Here is a 16,469-nt window from a genome sequence, read left to right on the forward strand (position 1 = left end):
CGAAGTCGAACACTAGAAATTGGATAATCCGGCCTCCGCCGGATTTAGTGCCATATAAACAGACTTTCTTTGAATATTATTCCTATTTTACCCCAACACTGCCCCAGGTGAGTTTAAAGAGAGCATGAAAAATTGACACCTGGCGCGTTTAAAGTGAGCTTTGGAAAATGGGGTTCGTGTATGCTAGATGAGCTTGAGAGTGCGGACTGGTGCATGTCTAAAGTGTGGGAATCAAAGATCATAGAGCGGAGCTCTATGATCTTTGATGGGAGTATCTTTGGTGGGAATAGCGTCAAGTGAGAATCCAATTGGCGTGGGATCTGAGGTCTGAAGAAGGGTCTCGACCCGAACCAGAACAAATATGCCAGGAGATTGCAGACAACTGCAGGCCAAATAAGGTTGTTGTAGTAGGGGATTTTAGCTTTCTCAATATTGACTGTGAAAATCATAGAGTGAAGGGTTTAAATTGGGTGCAATTCCTCGAAAGTGTTCAGGAGAGTTTTCTCAAGCAGTATGTAGAGGCCTCCACACATGAGAGGGCAACACTGGATCTAGTATACAAAAAAAAACTGTGCAAGAGTAACCGGGGGACACACCATCTAATTAGTCTAAAGAATGGTCCAGACCCGAAATACTGCATCACCAGCTGAGTATTTTGTGTCTTTTATGAACCAATATTTGCTGTTCCTTATTTTTCCATTTGGGTCCAGTGTAATTCTGCCACCCCGTTCACTGACAACCAAAGATCCTATAGCGGATCCTATAGCTCTGCTATAAGATCTTTGCTGACAACCAAACATAGCTCCGCCGCTCTATGATCTTTGCTGATAATCGTTGGTCCTCCACTATCCCGTGATTCACCGGGCACGATGGTCCTCCGCCTTCCCGGGGTTCCCGGAAGGGAAGGTGAAGGAGAAGGACGCTCGGTGCGATGGCTGCTTACTTGACGCACCAGCAGAAAGTGCTTCGACTTTACAAAAGGGCGCTGCGGCATTTAGAGTCCTGGTGCATTTTCAGGTTCGCCCTTTCTCTCTTCAATCAGCGACGGGAGTTAAATTCAGAAAAGCTCCCGGTATTAACGTACAGTGCAGGTGTTGGTCTCTCACAAAATGAGCCTCAGCGTCGTGGTGTTTCCATTTAAAATTATATTTACCATTTAGTTGAACTCGTGCAACATCCAGACGTTTCATACTGATTCATTCAGTACGATCTTGAATTCCTAATGACAAAGTTCAGAGGAGGTGAGAGGGGTGCAGGAGTCAAGGCTGATCTTGCCCTCAACTCCACTTTGTTGCCACTACATCTGAACTGCAATTCCCACATAACTCTTCTCCAGGCTTGTTTGCATCCCACCAGGTTGTTGTGATTTGGTGACCATCCTTTCAAGAGAGGGGAGTGTGTGATTGTGTAATGAGTTTAGTTTATGTGCTTGCCACGGTTGAACAGTTGTGTCTGCAATGTTCTCCCATTCTCAGTAAGAATTGTTTGCAGCCACAAAGTCCCTGCTTATTGGTTTTATCATTGCCTCCAATTTGTACTAACTACTTCAGTCATCGAAGAATGTGCATCTGTGCTGAATGTGCATCTTTGCTGTACAATGGCAGGTATAGCACTGGCTGGTAATTTTCGTTATGAGGTCCATTTTCTAGCTCCTGTCTAATCTCCACAGGGTGAAATGGTGGGCATATGATTCAAATTCTACATTTGAGTCATATGCCCACTTGCCAGTGCTAAGCAACCCCCCCCCCATGTACCGTGAATAAAGTTTATATTGGGACAAGGATCATCAAACTGTTATGATGTGTAATATATGTATTGTATGATGGTTAAGTGATATTTTAGAACTATTGTTTTGAATCTTTTTCTCTGCCTGGTAATCTCCCACAAGAGGTGGGAATGGTCTTTATCTGGTGTAGCCAGGGAATCTTTTGGTAATTGACAAGCAGGAGAGCAATAATAGGGTGATTTCACCAAATGTCAAATGAGCGTAGATCCCCCCTCACGTGACCGAAAATTTTAACTGGAGGACATATGTCACTTCGGTACATGTTAGTGAATGGGGAAACACGCACTTTCACACCCGTTAAAAACATGGAAAACGGCCGATTTTTGAGCTGAAATTTTCTGTGCTAGTCGGGGTGACCGTGAAGCACAGCGACCTAAATTTTCAGGCAAAAAAAAAGATAGAAAGTAAGGTAATTACAAGAGGGAACTGAAGGTGGAAAACAGCGGAAGTGAACAGCCGACATTTGCCGTGGAGATTTAAAGATCCAAAATATCGGGAATTATCGCGTTTGCTCGCTGAATTTCATCAAAAGTAAGGCATTATTAACTTACTTTTGATGAAATTCAGCGAGCAAACGCGATAATTCCCGATATTTTGGATCTTTAAATCTCCACGGCAAATCTCCACGATCCAAAATATCGGGAATTATCGCGTTTTTTCGCTGAATTTCATCAAAAGTAAGGCATTATTAACTTACTTTTGATGAAATTCAGCGAGCAAACGCGATAATTCACGATATTTTGGATCTTTAAATCTCCACGGCAAATGTCGGCTGTTCACTTCCGCTGTTTTTCACCTTCAGTTCTCTCTTGTAATTACCTTACTTTCAATCTTTTTTTTTGCCTGAAAATTTAGGTCGATGTGCTTCACGGTCACCCCGACTAGCACAGAAAATTTCAGCTAAAAAATCGTCCGTTTTCCATGTTTTTAACGGGTGGGAAAGTGCGTGTTTCCCCATTCACTAACATGTACCGAAGTTACATATGTCCTCCAGTTAAAATTTTCGGTCACGTGAGGGGGGACCTACGCTCATTTGACATTTGGTGAAATCACCCTATACTTGATTTATCTTCCATAATTTAAGTTAATTTTATGATGATTATGATACTGCATGTTTTGTTGAATACATTTTGGAAAAAATAACAGCTTCTGGTGTTTATGTTTCCTATTTACCTAATCAGAGACAAATACCGTTTTTATGCCTGCATGCTGCGAGCAAGATTTGATGAACATCAAGATGAACCAGACATGGTCAAGGCTACTAAGTTGCTGAAGGCTGGCGAAGAAGAATTCTGGTCCAAGCAGCATCCTCAACCTTACATCTTCCCTGATTCTCCAGGAGGCACATCCTATGAAAGATATGAATGTTACAAGGTGTGAGATGAAATTCATTTTGTATAATATTTATTTCATAATTTCAAAGACAGGCAGTGCAACACTGCATTCCCATTTAGTTTATTTTTGCATAAACACACTGATCTTTGAAAACAATTATGCACAGTGGAGGGTGGATGGACATGGTAGGAAGGAAACTGGTTAAAAGGCAGAGATATCTATCACTGTCTTTTGGGCAGATCATCAGTGAAATGAATAAGGGTGGCGATGGGGGAGTTCAAAGGTACAGGGATGAGAATGAGAGAATCCAAGTTTGCAATTGTGTGATGGGGAAGCAGGTGCATGATTTTTTATTTTACTTGCACTAATTGAGCTACTCTTTGTGTGGTGAAGTACTCCAATTAGGCAAGGAGTTCCAGATATTAGGTTCAACAACAATATCTCAGACAAGATGGCATGTGACATAGAAGGAAATGTGCGGGTGAAGGCATTTTCTTGATGCTGTAAACACTGCTACTCCACTGTATTCTGAGTTATGGTGGGAGGTGCTCATCAATCAGTCAGTCCTGTCCTGAATGGTGTTGCGGTCTTGAATGTTAGTGCTGCGCTTATCCAGGCAAGTAGCGAGTATTTCATACATAGAGTGGCGAATCTCTGGAATTCTCTGTCACAGAAGGTAGTTGAGGCCAGTTCATTGGCTATATTTAAGAGGGAGTTAGATGTGGCCCTTGTGGCTAAAGGGATCAGGGGGTATGGAGAGAAGGCAGGGACAGGATACTGAGTTGGATGATCAGCCATGATCATATTGAATGGCGGTGCAGGCTCGAAGGGCCGAATGTCCTACTGCACCTATTTTCTATGTTTCTATAACTCCTAACTTCTGCTTTTTCCATGCTAGTGGCTTTGGGTGTCAAAAGGTGAGGTGTCACTCATCACTGGTTAACCAGCTTCTGACTTTTTGTCTTGCAGTTACACTAATTATCTGGTCAGTGCATTTAAATCTCTGATTAATGAAGATCCCTATTATTAGGGAGCTGATGCAGTTAATACGGTCGATGGTCAAAAGGCAATAGCTGGACTTCCTCTTGTAGAGTTGCACATTGTTTGATATATTCGGGCTGAAATGTTACTTATCAGAGCTTGATTGTTGTTCAGATCTTGCTGCGTTTGGAATGGACAGCTTCATCAACTGAGGAGTCATCCATGGAATTGACAGCTCTACTGTTATCAATGAACATCCCAACTTACCACCTTAGGATGGAGAGAATGTCATTGAAGCAGATGGACTTAGTTGGGATTATGACACAGTCCTGAGGAACTCATGGAGCAGTGTCCTGGGATTGACCAAAAAAACATAAATATCTTCCTACATGCTAAGTATGTCTACAGGCTGTGGGTTGTTTTCCACTTGCTTCCCATTAACTTCCATTAATCTAGGTTCCCCTTTTCCACATTTAGCTGAACGCTCCCTTGATATTAAGTCTCTCTCATTTCAGCTTTACTGTTGACTCTGTCCATGCAAAGCCAAGATTGTAATGAGATCAATATTTAATGCTGCTACACATGGCATTAGTGAGCGGGTTAGTGATAACAACGTGCCAGTTTAAATGCACATTCAAGTCTCCTCCTGTCACTTTAAGCATTGCCTAGTGGGTTGATAAGTGGACAGATAGATTATTTTCTGCTTGTGACAATACTGATCAATTGTCTACATTGCGAAGAATCCAGTATTATAGCTATACTAGAACAATTGACCAGAGGTTTAGCTGGTTTGGGAAAACAGTTCTTCATGTTGTTCAGCTGAGTATCATCTAATCAGGTTGGAAATGAGTGGATCTGCAGCCTTCTCTTTGACACGCTTGCCTGACTCCACCAATATGGAATATCTATGGAGTCTCCCTGCCTACTAGCTGCTTAATTGTCCAGCAATCACAAATGGATGTGTCAGAACTATAGATTGTACCTGTTCATTAGGGGATTGTTTACCTCTTTCCATAGGATACTACTTCCACTTTTTACATCCATCTAGTTTTGTCAGTGGTTAATAAACACAATGAGACACCACAAAGATACAAAGCTGATAGGGGGAGAAAATCTTCTGCTCTTTCAGTCTGTTTCATTTTTTAAATAATTGATACCTAATGAGTTCAATAAAATATATTAAAAAATTGCAAGAAAACTGAATGTCTTGAGTGGCTGAGTCAAATAACAGTGCCTTGAAAGGGACACTAAACAAGTGCTGTAGATAATGTTATGAAGAGAAAAAGAAACTGATGGGGTTAGTTAGAATGGATTGGAGGAGGTTTATAATATTCTGTGCCAGTCACAGCAGATCAAGATCTGCCGGCTGGAGTCAAACATCCTCTCTCCAGTCTGAAATCTTTCTTGTGGAGGTCTCTCATGAAGTACCGTATTCATTTTCTATTTGTCTCCGCAGACATTGTAAGCCAGCTTTTCCTCTTGCCACCTTCTTGAGATCTTTGAAAAGAATGATCAAATTGCTAACCTGCAATCTTTATACGAAGCTGTACCAGGTGTCCCAATCATATACGTGAATGGATATTGGAAATTCCCTTCCTTCTCAGGGATTGGATTTGCATTCACCTACTATCATTAAACAGCTGAGAATCCATTCAGCTGCTAAATAGGCAAGAGGCTGCTTTATTCCTATATCTAGATGGTGTTGGGTGGAAGTCATGTAGGCAAGAATTGTTATTCATATTCTAAACAATATACTCGTCTATTTTAATGTTATTGTTAACATTACACAATTCTCCATTGATTTGAATGTATTTAATATTTTACTTTTTTTTAATAGGTACCTGAATTCTATTTAGATTACTGGCATCCATCTGAGAAGGCGATGTACCCAGATTACTTTGCCAAACGAGAACAATGGAAGCAGCTTCGCCTTCTGAGTTGGGATAAAGAGGTGAGTGTAATGTTTTGTTGGCTGTGCTTTTCACAGGTTACAATATGAAAATAAGTAATTCAGCCCATAATATCTGCCCTGGATCTAAGTAAGCGCAGTTAAGGTAATCCCACTCTTTCTGTCCTCAGCCCTTTCAAGTATTCAGTTCCCTTTGCGTAACAATTCCAACTATATTGGTTACCTGATTTTCATTTGCCTGCCAAGTAATTTATTTAAAATATTCCATCACCAGCACTTTAAGAATCTTAACATAGTGTGTAATTGGCACAAAATTACTACAGGTGCACAACCTTTTATCCGAAGATCCAAATAACGAAAACCTCCGAATAGCGACATTTTTTCAGTCCTTGAAAAAAGGTCCTTGAAAACGTTCACCGAGGGCGGCCCGCAGAGGTGACAGAGGAACCTCCGGTCGGTCCTCGAAGAAAGGGGAACTAAATCCCCATCCATAAAAGAGAAGGTGAGGGTATATTGCGCGGGAGGGTTAATAATTGACAATATGCTGCTGTCTGCCCGCTGAGTTAAAAAAGTTCCCACGGTAGACAGTGTATCGTGAGTCTTGCGTGGGAACTTTTTTAACTCAGCGGGCAGGGAGCAGCAGATTGTCGCTCCCTTCAGTTTCACCCCACCTACACCCCTCTGCTTCCCGGCCATGTGTGTGACCCCCTTCCCTCCCCTCTCCAGCTCCCCGCTCATTGCACCGGCGTGGGGGCTTTGTACTGTCTTCACGTCGCGATGCTAGCAGCACAGTGCCAGTCACCGGAGACGTCAGGACCAACGGAACACCGACCCCCAGGCCCACTGCAAGCACGGAGATCCCAGATCAGCAACTCCAGCCCAGCCCCGTTCCAACTCCAGAGGAACACGCTCCCCGTATGGGCAGAAGCTGATGGTGTGCAAGGGGTACGTCTTGTTCTTGGGGTCGCGCAGCTCGGGCTGTGGGCGAACTGCCATTTGTCGCCATAGCGGCCCATCGGGGAGCGGATTCCTCTGGAGTTGGAGGGGGAGGGGGGTATTGTGCTGTTTGATCGCCCCCTACTATTCCAGGGACAGGGAGACAGGACGTTCACCGAGGGCGGCCCGCCAGCTGACAGCGGAATCTCGGAGGTCCTCGAAGAAAGGGGAACTAAATCCCCATTCAGAAAAGAGAAGGTGAGGGTATATTGCGCGGGAGGGTTAATAATTGACAATATGCTGCTACCTGCCCGCTGAGTTAAAAAGTTGCCATGGTAGACTGACGATACACAGTGTATCGTGAGTCTTGCGTGGGAACTTTTTAACGCGGCGTGCAGGCAGCAGCAGATTGTCGCTCCCTTCAGTTTCACCCCACCTACACCCCTCTGCTTCCCAGCCATGTGTGTGACCCCATCCCTCTCCAGCTCCCCGGTCATTGCACCGGGGAGGGGGGCTTTGTACTGTCTTCACGTCGGCGATGGCAGCAGGCCAGTGCAGTCACCGGAGACGTCAGGACCAATTGGACGTCGACGTCGACCGAGGGCCCCCCCGCAGAGGAGACAGCCAGAACCCCGGCCAACAGCAGCCCAGCCCCGCTCCTACGAGGAAAGGGGTTGCGGATGAAGCTCGGGGCATTCGTAAAAGAGATCGGGGAGGGGGTTCCTGTTGCGTCTCCGGCCACCTGAGTGGGAATCCGCCCTTGCACAAGTTGGGTGAGCAGTTCACCGAGGTGGGGCAAGGGGGTACAGCCCAGTCTCGGGTCGGTCCAGGGGGGTGGCCGGGAGACTCAGGACCAAGAGACAGTGACCCCCAGGTATATTGCGCGCACGGAGATCCCATCGCCTACCAGGAAGAGCAACCCAGACATTTTTCCAGATGTCGTCTGCACAGAAAGCTCACGGTTGGCCAGGTGCTCTTGGGGGGTGGCGCAGCACGGGCTGTGGAAACTGCCACTTGTCGCCGTAGCGGCCCCTATCGGGGAGCGGATTCCTCCCGTTGGAGAGGGGGGTATTGTGCTGTTTGATCGGGAGGTGATTCCCAATGCTGCGGGTCACATCACTTACAAATTCTGGACATTCATTACACCTCTCCTACACTGCATTTCATACAGACATTTATTCTGCAAGAAAAAACGACATTGAAGACTCAAACTCGCGACCGAGGAACTGCCGGGATCAAGGCGCAAACTCGCGACCTTGCGGATATGAGCCGAGCACTGTACCACTGAGCCAGCCATTCAAATCTATGCTAAAAAATTTCCATTCTGAAGACCGACAAATTCCAAATTACGAAAAGTGTCTGGTCCCAAGGCTGTCGGATAAAAGTGTGTAATTGGTACAAAATTATTACAATGAATAGGCATTGCAGTAGTATTATAGAATTTTAGGAAGAATGGGATAGTTACGATTTAACATTTAATCATTCCTGATTTTAGTTTGGTGAGGTGCTTTCCTTTTGATCCAAAGTGAAATTTGTATTCACTTTGATCATTGATCAGAAAATGTTAATTTGGTTGCTTTTCATAAAACTATTTCTGCCGAACTAGAATTCTGCTCTTGTAAACTGCTGGGCAGACTTCTTTCCAAATACAGGACTTACTAGTTTACATACATTTTGGTAAAACAAAACATTTTATTTAATGTCACTTAACAGTTTTCGCTGCAATGAAGACGGGGAACACATTTGTTTAAAAATGTTTGAGAAAAATATTAACATTTGGCATTTTTTTTAATTGGTTGGAAACAAAGAATATTAAAAGTAAGCTACTTAAAAGATAGAAACTCTTGAGCACTTGCAATATGGCAGTAATGCCATTGAATGACGAACTTACATCGAAACATAGAAATTAGGTGCAGGAGTAGGCCATTCGGCCCTTCGAGCCTGCACCGCCATTCAATATGATCATGGCTGATCATCCAACTCAGTATCCCGTACCTGCCTTCTCTCCATACCCTCTGCTCCCCTTAGCCACAAGGGCCACATCTAACTCCCTCTTAAATATAGCCAATGAACTGGCCTCAACTATCCTCTGTGGCAGAGAGTTCCAGAGATTCACCACTCCCTGTGTGAAAAAAGTTTTTCTCATCTCGGTTTTAAAGGATTTCCCCCTTATCCTTAAGCTGTGACTCCTTGTCCTGGACTTCCCCAACATCGGGAACAATCTTCCTGCATCTAGCCTGTCCAACCCCTTAAGAATTTTGTAAGTTTCTATAAGATCCCCTCTCAATCTCCTAAATTCTAGAGAGTATAAATCAAGTCTATCCAGTCTTTCTTCATAAGACAGTCCTGACATCCCAGGAATCAGTCTGGTGAATCTTCTCTGCACTCCCTCTATGGCAAGAATGTCCTTCCTCAGATTTGGAGACCAAAACTGTACACAATACTCCAGGTGTGGTCTCACCAAGACCCTGTACAACTGCAGTAGAACCTCCCTGCTCCTATACTCAAATCCTTTTGCTATGAAAGCTAACATACCATTCGCTTTCTTCACTGCCTGCTGCACCTGCATGCCTACTTTCAATGACTGGTGTACCATGACACCCAGGTCTCGCTGCATCTCCCCTTTTCCTAATCGGCCACCATTTAGATAATAGTCTGCTTTCCTGTTTTTCCCACCAAAATGGATAACCTCACAGTTATCCACAAGTTTCGACTTGTTAAAACAAGTGCAGTTTACTTTGTATTTTCTGCATACTTACTGGGAGGAGAATGATTAGCTTCTGATTTATTTTACCATCTGCAACAACTGGCATATCCCCCCCCCCCCCCATCTCACATAATAAGGTATACTGTACCTCCCAAGGTGTGAAGTTTCATGTAACAATGGGTCGTTTGTTAACTGGGAGAGACCTGTGAGAATAAATTCTTGCATTTGTGAGTGCATTGAATAAAATATGGAGCAATATGATATAGAAACCAAAGATAGATTAAAATATGATTTTTAGTGATTAAGAACCTGTCTGTAAGATTAATAACATTTAGGACAGGAAGTGGGAGAAACGTGTTTTTGAAAATAGTGCCCTGTGAGACTATGAAATGCCTTTGTGGAGATAATGATTAGACCATGTCAATATTTAAGATTGTAGGTTTAGTGGTTGAAAAAGGTGCACTAAAGGATATTGACCAAAACAGGTGAAATAAATGACAGTATGGCCTATATTAACTAAAACCCTTTCCTGTGTAATAATTTATATATAAACAAAAACATTTAGCCCGGCGGTATGACAATACTCTGGAACATTGACTTTAGTGTAATATGATGCGGGCATTGCATGTCGCTTTGTAATAAAATGGTCTTGCACACTGTTGTTTGAGCATCTATTGACCACTTGTAATTGAACATTTGGGAGAAAAGCTGTTGCACCTATTAGTTTGCAGTAGAGATTAATTCTTTCTTGGACTCAGAAGATGATTTACTATTGGTGATGTGTGCGCGTGCACACACACACACACACACACACACACACACACACACACTACACACACACACACACACACACTCCGGTCAAGACTCTTCTTCACTGACGTCAGGGGGGGAGGAGATAGATAAAACAGGGCAAAGGGAATGGACACCAAGGAAAATGAAGAATCATTGTTAGCTGGGAGAAGCTAACAACAAAGCAAACAGATAAAATGTAGTCAGAGACAGTAAGACTGGTCAGAGAACTGGGAAAGAAGAGGAATGGAGAGAGGGAAAGCAGGGGTTACTTGAAGTTAGAAAAGTCAATGTTCATACCGCTGGGGTGTAAGCTGCCCAAGATAAATATGAGGTGTTGTTCCTCCAATTTGAGAGAAAGATCACTCTGGGAATGGGAGGGGAGGTTAAAGCATCCAGCAACCAGGAGATCTGGTAGATTCAGGCGGACTGAGCGGAGGTTTTCAGTGAAACGATCACTGAGCCTGCGTTTGGTCTCATTGATAATGGGAAATCCACACCTGGAACAGAGGATACAGTAGATGAGGTTGGAGGAGGTGAAAGTGAACCTCTACCTCACCTGAAAAGACCGTTGAGGTCCTCGGAGGGGAAAGATGCTGCAAAGTACCGAGGGGGTGGAGGTATGGGTGAGAAGGGGCGAGTTGACCAGGGAGGGAATGGTCTTTGCAGAAAGCGCTGGAGATAGGAAGATGTGACTAGTGATGGGATCCCGTTGGATGTGGCGAAAATGTCAGAGGATTATGTGCTGTATGCGACGGCTGACAGAGTGGAAGGTGAGGTCTCGGGGGACTCTGTCCCTGTAATGACGGGGGAGGGGGAGCAAGAGCGGAGACCCGGATGAGGACCTTGGCTATGATGGAAGTGGGGAACCCCCGTTCCCTAAAGAATGAGTGCATGGTGTCATGGTATGAAACACTTCATCTTGGGCGCAGATGTGGGAGTAGGGGATAGAGCCTTTACAAGAAGCAGGGTGGGAAGAAATGTTGTCTAGATAGCTGTTGGATTCAGTGGGTTTATAATAGTTCCGTTGATAGTCTGTCTCCTGTGATGGAGACGGTGAGATCAAGAAATGGTAGGGAGATGTCGGAGATGGTCCAAATGAATTTGAGTGCAGGATGAAAATTAGTAGTAAAGTTAATGAAGTGAATGAGTTCTGCATGGGTGCAGGAGGTACCAAACGATGCTGTCATCAATGTAGCAGAGGTCGAGTTTTGGCATAAGGCCAGTGTTCGTCTGGAACGGTGATTTTTCGACGTCATCTACAAAGAGGCAAACATAGCTGGGGCCCATGCCTACGCCGTGGATTTGATGGAAGTGGGAGGAGTCTAAGGATAAGTTGTTATGGGTAAGCACCAGCTCTGTTAGGCGGAGGAGAGTGTTGGTGGAGGGAAATTGGTTGGTTCTGCAGTCGCGGAAAAACTGCTTTAAGACCTTCCTTGTGTGGGATGGAGGTGTAGAGTCACTGAACATCCATAGTAAAGACTAGTCTAAGTGAGACCCGTTGGGTCCCAGTCACACGGGAGGCCTGGTCCCCCAATGCAACCCATTCCCCAACTCAATATTCCACTGTGGTGTGGGGGAGAGGGGTGGCGTGGGGTGGGGGGGGGGGGAGGTTAAGGTGGGGGGGGGGCAGGTTAAGGTGGGGGGGGGGGGTTAGGTGGGGTGGGCAGGATGGCGTTGGGGTTTGGGGGGGCAGGGTGGGCGTGGGGGGGTTGGGGATGGGGTGGAAGGGGAGGAACGGGGAAGGGTAAAGGGGGTGTGTGGGGAGGTGGGGGGTGAAGAGGGAAGGAGGGGTGGAGGGACTCCACTCAGCGGCTTACCCGACACCACACCGACTTTCCCGACATCACACAGCGACTTTCCTGACTCCACTCTTGCGGACTTAATCAGCACTTGTGGACTCAGCCACACCTCCAGGGCTTTATTCTCCAGCGGGTGCCAGAAGGGGCGTTACCTTCATGGTGAGTGACAGGCGAGAAAACCAATCTGCTGATCTCACGATTTTTTAAACCTTCATAACTTTTGTACAATTCCTCCGATTGGAACAAAACTTGGTGGGTTGGAGTAGGGGAGAACGGCGAGTAAGGTGGTGAAAAAAATCCTATTGATAAACGGTACCATTTTGCGCAATTTTTTTTTTTAAACGGAAGTGGTCAAGATGAGAGTTTTAGTAATAGTATAGGTGATGGAGCTGGGGCCTGAAAAATTGAAGTAATTGAAGAGATGAAGGGCGTGTGAGGTATTCGACATAGGTAGGGAGGGATTGGACCAGGAGGGATAGGATGGAGTCGAGGTATGTGGAAATTAATTCGGTGGGATAGAAATAAGCGGAAACAACGGATCTGCCAGGGCAGTTCTGTTTGTGGATTTTGAGAAGATAAAACTGGGCCTTGCGGGGCTAGGGAACAATCAGGTTGGAGGCTTTGGACGACAGACAGCTGGAAGTGATGACATCTGAAATGGTCTGTAAGATTATGTCAAATGTGGTTGGTGTGGGTTAAAACATGGTCAGAGAGCAGGAGGGATCACAGAGGGGGAGCAGTGAGAGAGGATGTTGCTGAACTCTCGTGTGTGTGTGTATGTGTATATATACATATTTATTTATAATTCTTGGATGCACTTTGGAACCCCAAATAAATGTATGCCTCTAAAAATGAAATTACTGTTAGTGCACTACAGAGGAACTGAATTGCAAGTCCCATGCAACACTGTTTTCTTCCATGCTGTAGATAAAGCAACTGCAGGAGGAAGTGACTGAAAATCCTAAGAGTGAGGCTCTGCCTCCAGCCCGTAAAGAAGGAGAGTTTCCTCCATTGTGGTGGAACATCGTCACAAGACCCCGTGAGCGCCCAACATAAAGCTGAAGTGGATAGTTAATGTCAGTGTTGTCAAGAACAGAGCATGAAACTGTTGACATCAGTTTCAAAACAAACTCGATGAAGTCTAATAAATATCTGAAATGAAGTGTTTGTATTCATTTTTGCTACAGAGAAGCAAAACTTTTAACAATAACTTTCCAGTGTCTTTCATTCTTTCTATCCTAAATCATGTCTGTTTTTTATGTTAAATACGTAAATCACCGACTCCCATTATTTTAAAATAGATTGATCAAGGATTTGGTCCTATGAAATCATCGTTGCCAGTTTAATAGCCCTTGTACTTATTTGCAGCTTGCTTACAGAATGAAGTGCATTCAGTTAAGGTTGTGACAGTTGCTTAAGCAGTATTTTAAAGTCTAATAGGTTACTTTGAAGAGGGTGCTAAATAATGAAGGCATTGCCTCTCAGTAATCTGAATGGCTGGTGAACTTGCAACTGGCAAATTAAATATATAAAAAGAGACTTAATATTTTGTGTAAAATTTTTTAGATGGATATGGATCAAGCTGCACTTGTACAAAACATGCTCATGTCACTGCAAGTAAGGAAAGATATACTAAACAATGGAGTTGCAATGCTGATTTATCAAGGTAATAGTCGGTTATATTATAGGATATCCTAACTAAGTACAGCACGGTGGCGCAGTTGTATAGTTGCTGCCTTGCAGCGCCGGAGACCTGGGTTCAATCCCCAAAACGGATGCTGTCTGTACGGAGTTTGTACGTTCTTCCCATGACCTGCCTGGGTTTTCTCCGAAATCTTCGGTTTCCTCCCACATTCCAAAGACCTACAGTTTAGTAGGTGAATTGGCTTGGTGTATATGAAAATTGTCCCTAGTGTGTTTAGGATAGTGTTAATATGCGGGGATCGCTGGTCTGAGGAAAGACATATTCCTCGACCAGGTAGTGACTAAGAGAAACGGTTCTCCCCCCCCCCCCCCCCCCCCCCCCCTTTCGAGGATGTAACTACCTGTAGTATAGTGGATAAGGGAGAACCAGTGGATGTGTTATATCTGGACTTTCAGAAGGCTTTTGACAAGGTCCCACAGAAGAGAGTAGTATACAAACTTAAAGCACACGGTATTGTGGGTTCAGTATTGATGTGGATAGAGAACTGGCTGGCAGACAGGAAGCAAAGAGGAGGAGTAAACGGGTCCTTTTCACAATGGCAGGCAGTGACTAGTGGGGTACCGCAAGGCTCAGTGCTGGGACCCCAGCTATTTACAATATATATTAATGATTTGGACGAGGGAATTGAATGCAACATCTCCAAGTTTGTGGATGACACGAAGCTGGGGGGCAGTGTTAGCTGTGAGGAGGATGCTAGGAGGCTGCAAGGTGACTTGGATAGGCTGGGTGAGTGGGCAAATGCATGGCAGATGCAGTATAATGTGGATAAATGTGAGGTTATCCACTTTGGTGGCAAAAACAGGAAAGTAGATTATTATCTGAATGGTGGCCGATTAGGAAAAGGGGAGATGCAACGAGACCTGGGTGTCATGGTACACCAGTCATTGAAAGTAGGCATGCAGGTGCAGCAGGCAGTGAAGAAAGCGAATGGTATGTTAGCATTCATAGCAAAAGGATTTGAGTATAGGAGCAGGGAGGTTCTACTGCAGTTGTACAGGGTCTTGGTGAGACCACACCTGGAATATTGCGTTCAGTTTTGGTCTAATCTGAGAAAAGACATTCTTGCCATAGAGGGAGTACAGAGAAGGTTCACCAGACTGATTCCTGGGATGTCAGGACTTTCATATGAAGAAAGACTGCATAGGCTCGGCTTGTACTCGCTAGAATTTAGAAGATTGAGGGGGGATCTTATAGAAACTTACAAAATTCTTAAGGGGTTGGACAGGCTAGATGCAGGAAGATTGTTCCCGATGTGTTCGGCACGGACTAGAAGGGTCGAGATGGCCTGTTTCCGTGCTGTAATTGTTATATGGTTAAGATGTTGGGGAAGTCCAGAACAAGGGGTCGCAGTTTAAGTATAAGGGAGAAATCTTTTAGGACAGAGATGAGAAAAACATTTTTCACATGGAGAGTGGTGAATCTCTGGAATTCTCTGCCACAGAGGGTAGTTGAGGCCAGTTCATTGGCTATATTTAAGAGGCAGTTAGATGTGGCCCTTGTGGCTAAAGGGATCAGGAGGTATGGAGAGAAGGCAGGTACAGGATACTGAGTTGGATGATCAGCCATGATCATATTGCATGGCGGTGCAGGCTCGAAGGGCCAAATGGCCTACTCCTGCACCTATTTTCTATGTTTCTATCCCCCACACAAAAAGACTAAAAGATCTCCAAAACAAAACGTTTTGATGGACTAAAAATTAAAAAAAAAAAGAAAAGATGAACAGCTGCAGGTGGGGCAGCCATATAATGGCGCCACCCACCAGATCAGTCTGAAGAAGGGTCTCGACCCAAAATGTCACCCATTCCTTCTTTCCAGTGATGCTGCCTCACCTGCTGAGACTTCAGAATTTTGTGTCTACCTTTGACTAAAACCAGCATCTGCAGTTCTTTCTTACACATAGAGTATCCCCACGTTGCCAGGTAACCAACTTAATGCAGGATGCTGTTGATCAATCTTGTCGTGTTCCGGATATCCATGGTTTCATGAATTTCCACACTTGCATCACGAGCATCCGTGAAGATTCACGTCCGCATCACCAGTTATCTGTGAAGCTCACTGGAGTCTATTAATGCACAGACTACATATAATGCATCCAGATTGGTGTTATTTGGTCTGTTACTTTTATGGCTTTTCTGTCGTTTGGGTAAAATGATTTCTAAATGTAAAGTTGTGAACCCATTAACGTGAAGTTATCTTTAAGCAAAGTATCTAGACACCACTTTCCCATGACATACATTCAATTGCCTGCTGTAACTCCAGGAGGAAAATTGCAAATAAATGTTTTTTTTTTTTGCACTGTTTATGAAACATAAAAGGTAGTTAAACCTTACGGGTGCCTGAGCATGTTTGCGCTTTGGGCTGTGTCCATTTTGTTCTTGATTTCTTTACATAAGATAACATGTAGGTCATTAGGGGGTAGAATACAAAGCGCTTGAGTAACTCAGTTTATTTAAGAAGGAACTGCAGATGCTGGAAAAATCGAAGGTAGATAGATAAAAATGCTGGAGAAACTCAGCGGG

The 16,469-nt window shown here is 44.4% G+C and overlaps 2 protein-coding genes across 2 annotated transcripts in view; one reads left to right on the forward strand and one right to left on the reverse strand.

Moving 5' to 3' along the window:
* The window catches only part of LOC129696693 (uncharacterized), a 181,965-nt gene that overhangs the window by 29,911 nt on the left and 135,585 nt on the right, over positions 1 to 16,469 (reverse strand). The gene's annotated exons all lie outside the window — the stretch shown is intronic.
* Positions 859 to 13,407, forward strand: ndufb9 (NADH:ubiquinone oxidoreductase subunit B9). Its single transcript, XM_055634818.1, has 4 exons — positions 859 to 1,017; positions 2,968 to 3,160; positions 5,940 to 6,053; positions 13,173 to 13,407. The coding sequence occupies exons 1-4, from the start codon at positions 932 to 934 to the stop codon at positions 13,299 to 13,301; spliced, it is 522 nt and encodes a 173-aa protein (XP_055490793.1). The 5' UTR covers positions 859 to 931; the 3' UTR covers positions 13,302 to 13,407.

The sequence above is a fragment of the Leucoraja erinacea genome, chromosome 4 (genome assembly GCF_028641065.1).
Source record: "Leucoraja erinacea ecotype New England chromosome 4, Leri_hhj_1, whole genome shotgun sequence".
Lineage (NCBI taxonomy): Eukaryota > Metazoa > Chordata > Chondrichthyes > Rajiformes > Rajidae > Leucoraja > Leucoraja erinaceus.

Bases quoted from the DNA above. Each gene is read 5' to 3' on its own strand.
- ndufb9 (XM_055634818.1), top strand. From the start codon at position 932: ATGGCTGCTTACTTGACGCACCAGCAGAAAGTGCTTCGACTTTACAAA. The intron at 3,161-5,939 runs GTGTGAGATGAA...TTTTTTTAATAG, and splicing joins AAAGATATGAATGTTACAAG to GTACCTGAATTCTATTTAGA. The intron at 6,054-13,172 runs GTGAGTGTAATG...TCCATGCTGTAG, and splicing joins TTCTGAGTTGGGATAAAGAG to ATAAAGCAACTGCAGGAGGA.